Source organism: Hirundo rustica, chromosome W (assembly GCF_015227805.2).
Source record: "Hirundo rustica isolate bHirRus1 chromosome W, bHirRus1.pri.v3, whole genome shotgun sequence".
Classification (NCBI taxonomy): Eukaryota; Metazoa; Chordata; class Aves; order Passeriformes; family Hirundinidae; genus Hirundo; species Hirundo rustica.
The window spans coordinates 5,270,007-5,282,181 of NC_053487.1; the positions used below are offsets into that span (position 1 = coordinate 5,270,007).

Below are 12,175 nucleotides of genomic sequence, written 5' to 3' on the forward strand. Positions count from 1 at the left end.
AAACAACTGAAACAGCAATTGCACTGGTATGTTCCATGGCTCTGGTATTTTGGATAATGTGTGAATTTTGAAAACTACACGAAAAAGCCCATTAGTCCATTTTTACTCAAAAATTACATCATTGGAAGCAAATGTATTACAGCACACTAAAATGGATCATTTGCCATATAAAGAGGATGCAAATGTCATTGACAAAAATCAGCTGAGCAGTTCATGTCCAACAGCCTTTACCTACCAGGTACCCTTTAGGAAAGCTTTAGTCCCAAACTCTAAGACCCAAATATGGCCCTTTTCAAGGCCACACAGGTCTCACAATTATCAACTTTCCAATCTTTTGGAGGGCAAAAGGAACCAAGACTTTCTCTTTAACATTAATTTTAGCACTACATATCTCCATCTCTTCAACAGCCCTGGGCTCCACACCGACTGGCCCAGGTAGATGCTGGCAGTGTTGGAGGTGCTGACATCCCTTTCCATCCCTGGAAACTTAAGAGGCATCTCGGTGCTCCAAAGAGTTTTCTTAACGTGTCTCCAGCCTTTTCAAAACTCGCCAGAGGGTTTGAGGAGCTACTCGACTCACTGCTGTAGCTCCTCAGCTTCTCAAGTTTGTCTGTCCAAACACATCCCCCACTCCTCCATCCTTCCTCTCCTGCAGTAAGAGTTTTCTCAGCTGTCAAATTACTCCCCTCAAAAGGCAACCCCAATTGGTTTTACACCAGACTTCACTGCTGGGTGCTTTTTTAGCTGCAGGGAGGCATCTCGCATGACCTCTCTATCCCATTAGCAGCTCCTGCAGCAGCTCTCTCAGTGCACTAACAGACCTGTCCATAAAGCCAGTCAAATGCAGATCTGCTGGCAGACCCCTCCACTTCCTGCTCCCCAGGGCTCAAAAAGCCTCACAGAGGTAAGATGCCCCTGCAGGTACTCACAGGAGAAGGGCAGCTCTGTCCTCACAGGGGAATTCCAGTAGATCAAGGCAAAGTCTCCTGTAGGCACCTTCATGTCAACTGTCCTGCTGCAAGCCTGGCAAACTTGTTGATCTTTTATAGCCACCAAGAAAAAAAATGCCTCCATCCAAATTGTCAAAAAGCATCTTTATGGCATCTCTGGCCAAGAAGATGCTCAGAGGGCTGGAGAACCTCCGCTCTAGAGACAGGCTGAGAGAGCTGGGGGTATCTAGCCTGGAGAAGGCTCTGGGGAGCCTTCCAGTGCCTAAAGGGGCTCCAAGAGAGCTGAAGAGGGAATCTTGAAAAGGGCATGGAGCAATAGGACAAGGAGGAATGGCTTTAAACTGAAAGAGAGAAGATATACATATAATATTAGGAAGAATTTGCTCTCTGTGGGGGTGGTGAGGCCCTGGCACAGGTTGCTCTGAGAAGCTGTGGATGCCTGGAAGTGTCCAGGGCCAGGTTGGACATGGCTTGGAGCAACCTGGGACAGTGGAAGGTGTCCCTGTCAATTTTTTTTTTGTGTCCCCAGAAGGGATACAGTGGGATGCACTGAAAGTCAGTGGCTAGGCAGCATCCTCCAGAGTCAACATAGAGGGTGGGTATCTCATAAAGGATAAAAAATAAATCATACGCATACACACACATATATGTACACACAGAGAAATAATTCCTTAATGCTGCAGACCACTAACAATCATATTTAAAATCACCAGAAACCACAGCTTGTGTTTCTGAGGGCTGCTCAGAAAAGAAGTCGAAACCTCTGCAATAACTCCTGAACCAGACAAAAGCCCAAAGTGGCTTTGCCCTTGAAAGCTGTAGTTTAAATAAAATTCAGAAAAGCTGTGACTTCAAATTCACATATTTGCTGTCAGCTGCTATTTCACTCATGTCGGAATTACCATCCATTCTCAACTGCGCAGCTCTCAACACATTGTCAGAAAAAGAAATAATCACATGAAAATCAGAAGTCTGTAGTTAAATTTTATTCATCAGTTCTATTGTTAAATGACACAATCAAAGTCAGTGGATTGGCCTGTAAATCTACACAATAAGACAGCGTCTATGGTGGAAATCAGTAGAATTTGATATTGTTATGACAAAATGGTATCCTTATATTCGTACATCCCCTATATACAATAAACAGTATACACAAAGAAAATGCAACTAAGTCTCTGTAAACCATGCACACCACAGCATAAAAACAAGATGCGCCTCCTGCAACAGGCCTCCAGCTTGCCCACAGTTAAGTCCTGTTTACAGTAGTGCCTTTCAGTTTCAAGGGCGAATTATTTTCCCCTGTGAAAACCAAAATACAACTGAGACATCATATTGGCAACTGCAGTTCTCATTAAAAAAAAAAAAAAAAATTGCTGTACATGAAGTTACTCTCTTCTTGAAGCTGCTAATGCAGGATATTGGTTTGCTGCTGCTTTGGTCTCCCCCTGCCCTTGGCAGGGTTGCTGCCCCCAGGCTGCCACACAACATCAGATGTAAAACCGCTTCCAGGTAACTTAGACACGAAGCCGTAAGATGTTTTTAAAGCCTTCTGCCTCATTTTCTGCCCCCCTGCCTTCATGGTGTATAGAGTATTACAGGTGAAAGGCAAGAGTGCAAGTGAGCCTTGTAAGCACTGTGTCCCTGGGGCCACAGAGGGCCCTTCCCAGGTGTCTCCGCTCAGTGCCAAGCTCGGGAGCACTGCAGGACAAATGTTCTGAACTTGCTGAATGTCTGGCCCAAGCCTTGCAGAGGTTTATATTTTTTTGCATAGAGATTTATAGGAGCCCCTCACACCATGTCCCCCATTTGCTTTCCCTGTGGGTCTGGGTGAGGCTGGAGGGCTGCGGGTGATCCCACTCCAACTCTGGCTATGCACCCCGAGCCCCAGTAAAGCCTGCTCAGGTGCAAGCTGCTGCACCCCATGCACCACACATCCTTCTCCTCCTGTGTAACTATGGCTATGGAAAAACTGGCTTCTGTCATTTTCAGTCCTCATCTGTCATTACTATGAAGGACTCAAGAGCATAGGAAAAAAAAAAAGCCCTGTTCTTATCTGGTGAAGCAAAGATTTACTGGAAGTAAATTCTAATTCAAGTGTAAATCTACTTCCATTGAACAATTCTCTTAATAATATTCCTGGGGTTAGAGAGTTTTATGACTTTCTAAAGATACCACACAAATATCGGCAACATATTTTCATCTAGTTTATACCACCAATTATTAAGCAATGATAAATTCAGCATTATGTATTCTAATGGGTAAGAAAGACTTAAAATGAGACACTGTCACAGGATTATAATTTGGAGAAGGCTTTATGAAACAAACATAAGAATGTGCTGTAACTTTTCCAGAATGGTTAAAATCATACTGCCCTGAAAAATTCTGGAAACGGTGTCTATAATGTTGGCATTGAGTTCAGAAAAGTATGCAAGTCTTTTTTTTTTGCTTTTTTTTTTTTTTTTTTAATATGAGATAGACCAAGCTTAAAAGTCTAAACAGCAGTAGGTAGAAAAAGTTTAAAATTTTAAATATTTATATAACTAGAGAAATTACTTCTATTAATTTTAAAAACCAATATTATACATAAAACTAGTCGATAATTTTTCTAGACCTTTATTGTTCCCTTCATCATCCATTCATTAACTTGGTAAATATCATAAGCAGTTGGTACCCTTGAAAATGCATTATTGAAATAAAATTAAGATAAAATCAAAGGGAAAAGGTTTTGTTCATATACTGTATTGTGAGAGTATGCTAAATGCTTGTTAGTAGGAAATGAGTTTGCTTCCCAAATAGATTTCAGCTGAGCATCATAAACATTTTCCAGCATCCCGTTTTGCACTCATAACTAGTTTAAGGATTCTTTTCTTTCACTTCTTTTAAGTAAATGTCCAAGCAAACATTTCCGATGACCCAAGATGGCTCCTGTATTTCATAAATAATCCAACAGACCTAAAAAGGACAATTTAATTACACGCTAAGATTAAGTGTTCTGCATACAGTACATTTACTGCAAAGGCAACTGCAAAGGACACATTTTGACCTTTTTTTGCTTCAGACCCTTGAGAAACATCACTTGTCTGTTGTCCTGAGATTTTCAGCCTCCTGATATTTTGCATTTTTGTAGTGGAGTTTCTCACGGATTGTAACATAAACAAAGTGGTTTTGCATTTCTCTCTGTAGGAGGGACAATTGATGGACTTCTAGTTTGACCAGTGGGGTTGGAGAGGTGGCAACCTCATTCTCCAATCCCTGGTCATTGTCCAAAATTTATATAAATCGAGGCTGAGAAATAAACATGCTCTTTTTTGCTCTGACAACCTGACTGCGTGAGTGTCGTTCTTTTCGTGTCCATCTAGTGACGCTTGTCATCTCCAGTTTGCAGGTTGGGTTGGGCTCTGCTTCTTTTCTGCGCCTGGAAGGGGCCCCCCACTATCACCGCCACCGCTCCACATTCCCTGTGTAGTCAGTGCTGGAGCTGTTCTCCCCCTGCTCCCTCAGGTGCGTCTGCTTCACCCGCAGGATCTTCCGCTGCTCCTGGCGTTTCCGTCGCGCCTCCTGGTGCTCCTTCTGCCGCATGTACTGGTACCGCTGCAAAAACAGGTCTTTTGCATAATCGTACAATTTCATGTCTAAAAAATTGAGGGCCTTGATATGCTGCTGAGTCTGCTTGTCTATCTCCATGCTGGAGGCCCTTGTGCTATTGTACTGCGTGAACGGTGATATGAAGTTCATGTTGAAAGTCTTCTCAAAGAGATACTGAGTCTTGCGCTGGAACTCGGTCAGGCCGAAGAAGGCCATCCGCTTCAGGTTCTCCTTGGCACTGTCCAGCAGAATCTTATTTCTCTGCTCCTCGGGCATGACCGACAGGTTGTAGCATCCCACCAGACTGAGGTCAGAGAGCATGCGGACCTGGCGGTTATTGGCCAGGTTGTAGGGGCAATCCATGAACTCCTGCAGGGAACAGCCCGACCAGTCATCCCCCGTGTAGCAGCTGGGCAGCTCCTCGGTGGTTGGGGACCGGCCGTCGCAGACATGCAGGGACGCCTTCCATGTCGCTCCTCGCTGGACATGGCGCCATTCGCTCAGGTATCGGGACACGGGGTCACGCAGGATGGTGATGTAGTAGAAATTCCTGCCAAAGGGAGAGGAAAACACAGCATTTAGTCCCGTGTGTCTCCAACACAGAGGGCATTAAGGCTCAAAATCATTACAAACAGGGAGATGCACTTAAGAGGCTTTCAGCAGCCCTGCTGCAGAGGCTCCTCTGTGAGTTCACCTCCACAGGGTGAAGGATGGCTGAACAAATCCTTGGGGGAAGTGCAAAGGGCTGTATCTACCTGCACACACAGAGCTGTCTCTGTTTAACAGGTGTTATCTCTACAGAGGCCAAGGGAACCAAAGACTTCCCTCTCTGCTGGGCTGTCCATGTGGCAACAGGCTCCTGTTGGTGCTCCAACGGATGGTCGCCCCAGACCTTGGGAGAATACTTCAAGTATCTCCCAGGATGTAAGCCACAAACCAAGCAGGACACAGGTAGCTCTGGATCTTTTAGTTTCCTTGTACAACAGAGCTGCGCTGACAGGTTTCCACAGATAGAAAAGAGCTGCCCATGCTACAGTCCCTGATGAGCAGTTGTGGGTTGTGGAGTCCCCAAAGCCGATTGAAATGACCCCTAGGTTTTGGCCTTGGAATGACACGCTGTAATTCTACCCCTGCCTCTTCTTCCTAATACCCAAATTCTCCTGTTTTCTTCTTTCCTTGTTAATCCATTGGTTGTGGGACCCCGGTGACCAGACCTGTCTTCCCTATAGGACACTAACCTTACCTGCCCTTGAGACATTAATTTTGAAGAATTAAGGATTTTTAGGAAAGTTAAGATAATAAGTTGCTGAATTAGCTGAAGTAGATAGGTAAGCATTGTTCACAGTTAACAGAAGCCGGATCTTAGATAAGCTGTCCTGGATTTAGTAACTCATTGCTTGTCAGCTCTATGTTTATGTAGCTGTGCTTGTAATGAAAAAACAAGATACGGTAAATAAGATATAAGATAACTGAAGACTTCCTGCTTAAAGAATCCATTCAACAAAGGAAACTATAAGTTCTACCAAGGATTCATTTGTCATGAATGCATTGAAAAGGTAGAAAGGTCAGAACGAGGAAGACTCATCTTACTTCCTGATTTTTAGTGACCCCTCCCCAAAATGGACCCCCGACTCATTTTAGGAAACAAACTACGCATACTTAATAGCCTTTTTGCCAATTAGCATATGAAGCAAGGAATGGGAGGTGACAGGGGTATGAATATGCATTTGTATTTTGGGTATTCAACACTTCTGTAAATAAAAGGCTTTGTAATTACCTGTGAATTTCACAGCACGTATTAGGGAGCTATCCCACATGCTGCCCGGCCATAATTGTGAAAAACGCCAATCACTTGTTTTAAAATTTTAAAAGTTTAATAGTAAATAAGATGGTTATAAAAATAGAATTAGAGTAAAAAATTGAACAATTTTAGAGTTAGGACAATATGAGACAATAAAAACAAAGTTTCAGACATCTGGGTGCCTCCCCGAGCAAAAAAGCTCCGAAGAAGGACCTCTGTTAACAAAGGATTATCTCTCAAAAGCAATAGCCTGTTGAATATTCATACATTTCATACATGATGCATAAATTTCATTCAAACAAAGAATTGTCTCTGGTTAGTATCACTTTCTTCTTTTAATCTCCATGGCGTCAACTGGGCTGAGTAAGGCAGGAGAAATTGGTCTCTTCTGATAAGGAAGTAGTCAATTCTTTTTTCTCTGAGAGATTTACGTTTTCCTATGGTTGGTACATAAAAACTACATTTTAACTACAAAACTTCATTTACTATACTATCAAAATATTAATACAACACCAACAATTAACACAACACAACACATATAGTAAATATCTTGCGTAGAGCCATATAATATGCACTTTTCACAATCCTCCCTCTTTCTTTTTATAATTAATTTGGCTCGAGCAATATTCGTTGTTTTCTAGCCTTCATTATTCACTCATTTTTTTCACAAATCAATCTCGCTTCTTTGAAGGGGTCTTCTATATTATTTTGTTTCTCTAACACCATAATCCTTTGTGGTGTTGTTGTTGTAGGCAACTTTTGGTCCATGTTCACTAATTGCATGCCTTGTACCACACTGGTGATGAGCCGAATGAAACAGGGAATCAGACAAGGAAGAAATATTAAACCAGCTGTAGCGCATAAAAGGAAGAAGCCTAACTTTTTCCACCATTCTATTCCCAACACATTATCCCACCAGCGAGTATTTAGCATTGATTCCCACTTTTGAACTGGTACGTGAGCGATTTTTCTGATATCATTGACTATGTCCAGGACGGCATCTCCATTGTCATCTATTTTTAAACAACAATCTGATGTATTGAACTTTCCACAAACACCCCCTTCTTCAGCTAATAGATAGTCTAAAGCCAACCTATTCTGATACACGGCTGCTCTTGTTTGGGTTTGTTGCCTTGATATTAATTCCATTGCCTGACCAGTTTTGTTTGTTATTATCTCTACAGCGGCTTGAAGTCTTATAATACGATTTAGCATATAAATTGGGGTTTGATATCCCCAACTCCCATCTTGTGCCCAGGTGGCTGGCCCATATGTTTCCAGTATGCGTTCAGGGGGCCATTCCTCATCTCCCCATTTTTGGAATCCTCCAATCAATTCTCTTTTGTTTCTCTTTAGATCCTCATAAACTGGTATCCCTAATTGATCCCCATCAGGTCCTGGTAAAAGAAAAAATCCTGGCTGTATAATTCCTAGAGTGCAGCTCCCTTTCCACTGGGAGGGGAGTTTTGGGTATGCTCTTTTTCCACATATCCAAAATAAGCCGTCTGGAGCTTTCCAATAGTTAATTTTTTGTTGATCTATATTCTCCCAAAATTTGGAAATTTCTGGGATGCCATAGTAAGGATTTTTACCTGTATCATTACATTGACAAAGTTTTGTTTTGTTATCATAATTACAATTCACTTTTTTTGCTTTTTCTTGGGTCCAATACACGGTTGGTGCTTCTGGGACCCACCATACAGAAGTTCCATTACTAACCTTATATCTTTTACAGGGTGTTTTTCCTACTTCATAAAGGAAGCTTTTCCCAGTGCGCCAGAGACATTCTTCCCCTATCACTGTTGAGCTTAAAATCCACCCTTCTGGTCTGTTTTCTCCACTTGTACTTGCTTGGTTCCATTTTAGAAGCTCAATTGGGCCTAAGCTGCTGCCTTTCCATGGCCATTCTTCTGACATCAAAGCCCCTCCACAGACCCAACAATTGGTTATGTTAAGTTCCTTACTTATTCTTTCTCCTAATTCTACAAACGGATTTTTACCCATCCTTGAGATATCTATTTCTTTTTCTAATTGCTGTTCAAGTTTGGTATACAAATCATTGATCGAAATTGGCACAGGCTTAGGTGGTTGTACTGACTTAGCCTTTTTGCTTATCAACTGCTCTTTTACTAAATTTGGTGCTTTTTTCCCAGTAATGTAGGTAAAACAAATCCATCTCTCCTCTTTTGGGCACTGACTTCCCATCCTGCTACCACTTGTTCCTAAGTTCTCTGCAATCCAGTACTTCTTCCCTTTATGTATGCAATTGCCCAATTTGGATGGGTTATAACAGTGGCTGTTGACATGAGTGTGAGAGATGAAAAAAGAACCTCGGTGTCTTTCCATGTACAGCTTTTGGTAACATCTGTAACATGGCCTTGTCGATATCCCAAAAGGGAGAAGACAAAAATTGAGTGACAGAAAAAGGAGTAACAGAGGTCCAGTATGGCTTATACTCCCACCTCCCATGCCTATGGGGTTGCAACCCACAGCAGGTGTATTTGATCTTCTTGGTGGCAAATACAGAGGCCAATCTGGTCTTGCCCTCTATTTCCTTGTCACTTCCTCTTAGCTAATTTCCAGACAAATCGTTTCTGACACTCTTTAACTGTCGTTTCCCACTGTTCTTCAGGTATCTCCCATTCAACAGGCACTAATAATTCCCATTCACAAAACAAAGTTAGTATTTCAGTTTCTTCGAATTCTATTTGGATAGGAGATCGATTTGGCCCTTGACACTTCCTGCAACGAGAGCGTCGCTTGTGTGAACTACAATACCAATTCTTCCCACAATTTAAGCATTTACATTTAACCCAGCTAGCATGTCTGGTATTTGGGTGGATCAAACAGGGTATTTGGTCTGGCACTGATGGAAGTTGCAACTCCTCTTCCTCCTTGTATAAATCACAGGCTAAGGCGTGAATACAAGAGTTCTCTGTCCGAAACAGTCCTGATCCTCCTGTTTGGAGTGGAAGTATTCCTCCCCAAGGAGGGTATCTGAGGCGTCTCAAAGCTTGTCCAGGCGGTACTTGAAACCACTGATATAAGCTTGGCCTTATCTCCCAATTAGGTGTGATCCTGGGTATGTTTCTTGGACCATTTGGGTCTTCCCAGTTCATTACCACCCAGTTCCCGTTTAAGAGTCAGTTTTGTATCACCCAGTTCAGATGTAATCGTCCAGTCCTTAGGTTCTTCCACAGGTCCTTTGATTCTGCTGGCGTGGATCCACCCTCGTTCCTTGGTCCGGATCGCAGCCTCGGTCGTCAGCAATACCTGAAAAGGACCTTCCCGTTGAGGAGTTAAAGATTGTTCTTTCCAGGTTTTTACTAGCACCCATTCCCCTGGATGAACATTATGGATTTTAAAGTCTAAAGGTGTGGTTTGAGGGATTATTCCTTTCAACCGTAAGTTTTCAAGAGTTTTTGCAATGGTGTTAACGTATCTTTTAACGCTCATTTCCCCTACCTCATAGGTAGCATTTTCATGTTGGGTGGTTAAAAAGGGTAACCCAAACATCATTTCATAGGGTGACACTCCCAGGTCTGACCGGGGTTGTGTTCGGATCCTCAATAAAGCCAAAGGTAGGCATTGTACCCATGACATTTGGGTTTCAACTATTAATTTGGTCAAAGTTCTCTTTAAAGTCTGGTTCATCCTTTCTACACGACCAGAACTCTGTGGATGCCATGGGGTATGCAGCTCCCATTTTATCCCTAAAGACTGAATTATCTGTTGTAACACTTTTGACGTAAAATGCGTTCCTCTGTCTGAGTCTATTCTATTAACCATTCCATATCTGAGAATAATCTGTTCTAAAAGGGTCTTACTGACCATGTTGGCTGAGGCCTTGGTAGTGGGAACTGCTTCTACCCAATGGGTTAAATGGTCTGTTATTACTAATAAATACTTCCATCTTTGAACTTGAGGAAGTTCAGTAAAATCTACTTGGATACTTTGAAATGGTCGAAGAGCTAACTCACAACCTCCTAATGTTGTTTTTCTCATTACCTTTTTGTTTATCCTTTGGCAAGTTATACATTTTTCAGTGACTTGCTTTGCTACTCCAAAAATCCCAATGCATCCATAGTTCCTTAAAAAATGATCACACAAAGCCTGAGTACCCCAGTGGGTTTCCTGATGCATATCTTCTAATATTTTTCTAGCCAGTATTTTATTAAGTAATTGTCTTCCATCAGGAAGTTTCCATTTCCCTGATTCAGCCTGTTCTCCTATCTTGTTTAATTCTTTTTTCTCTGCTTCACTAAACTTCGGGATTTCCATTTTTTCCTCATTTGGAGTTAATATTAACATGACTCTTTCAGCTCCATTTTCTGCTGCATCCTTAGCTTCCTTATCTGCTAAATTATTTCCTCTTATTTCTGGGGTCACTCCTTTTTGGTGTCCCTTAATGTGTACTATAGCTATTTCTTCAGGTAGTTTTAATGCCTCTAAAATCTCTAAAATGAGTCCTTCATGTACTAATCCTTTTCCTCTTGAGTTAAGTAGTCCTCTTTCTTCCCAAATTTTTCCAAAAGTATGTACTACTCCAAAAGCATACCTCGAATCAGTGTATATAGTTCCTTTCTTGTGTGCTAAATATTCCAGTGCCTTTTTTAGAGCATATAATTCACAAGTTTGAGCTGACCAGATTGAAGGTAATTTTCCTTTTTCAATAGTTTGCATGTTTTTTCCATCAACTGCTGCATAACCTGACATTCTTTTTCCTTGTAGACATCTGGAGGAACCATCCACGTAGATTATTTCCCCTTCTGAAAGGGCTTGTTCTTCAAGATCCCCCCGAACTTTTGTTTGGTATTGGATAATTTCTAAACAGTTATGTATTAGGTTATCTGCTGGTTCTCCATATAGAAATTGAGCTGGATTTAAACTCCTGTTTACCTCCAATGTCAGATCATCACTATCTATCAAGATTGCTTCATATTTTAACATTCTAGAGTCTGTCAACCATTTTTCAGCTTTCTGATTTAACACATTTCGAACCGCATGAGGTGTGCACACAATTAGTTTACCTCCAAAAGTAAGTTTATGACTTTCTTCTACCAGGATTGCAGTAGCGGCTATAGCTTGAATACATACTGGCCAGCCGTGGCTCACTGGGTCCAACATCTCTGATAAATAAGCTACTGGTCTCTTTACTCCTCCCCACTCCTGGACTAGAACTCCATGAGCTATCCCCTTTTCTACATTCACATACAGATGAAAGGGGTTTTCTAGTGAAGGTAAGCTTAAAGCTGGTATTGAGGCTAGTTTTAACTTCAATTTTTCTAATTTATCATCATCTTCCTTGGTCCATTTTATATTATCTCCCTCTGTCAATTTCTCATACAAAAATTTTACTGCCTGTGTGTACCCCTCAATCCATAATCTACAATATCCCAACAATCCGAGTAGTTTTCTGATTTCCCTCTTTGAAGAGGGAGGTGGAAGGGATAAAATTCCTGCAATTCTCTCTGGACTGAGCCTTTGACTACCCTTACTTATCAAGTGTCCAGGATATTTTACCTCTGGTTCTACAAATTGCAGTTTCCCTTTTGATACCCTTAATCCTTTTTCTCCAAGAAAATTTAAATGTCTTATTGTAGCTTCTCTAACTTCAACTTCATCTTCCCCAGATAGTAGAAGATCATCCACATATTGGATAATTTGTATTCTAGGAGGAGTGGAGAAGGCTTGCAGTATTTTTTCTAAAGCTTGTCCAAATAAGTTTGGAGACTCCGTGAACCCCTGCGGTAATTTCGTCCATCTTAATTGCTGCTTTCTTCCAGTTTTTGGATCCTCCCATTCAAAGGCAAAGATATCTTGGCTCTCCTTGGCCAGC

The 12,175-nt window shown here is 41.7% G+C and overlaps 1 protein-coding gene across 1 annotated transcript in view; it reads right to left on the bottom strand.

Annotated features, from left to right (window-relative positions):
* Positions 1 to 1,928: 1,928 nt before the first annotated feature.
* The window catches only part of HS6ST2 (heparan sulfate 6-O-sulfotransferase 2), a 341,808-nt gene continuing 331,561 nt past the window's right edge, over positions 1,929 to 12,175 (bottom strand). The window contains exon 2 of the mRNA XM_040089074.2: positions 1,929 to 5,085. Coding sequence (XP_039945008.1) covers positions 4,386 to 5,085 — 700 coding nt within the window. The 3' untranslated portion in view covers positions 1,929 to 4,385. The remainder of the gene's footprint in view (positions 5,086 to 12,175) is intronic.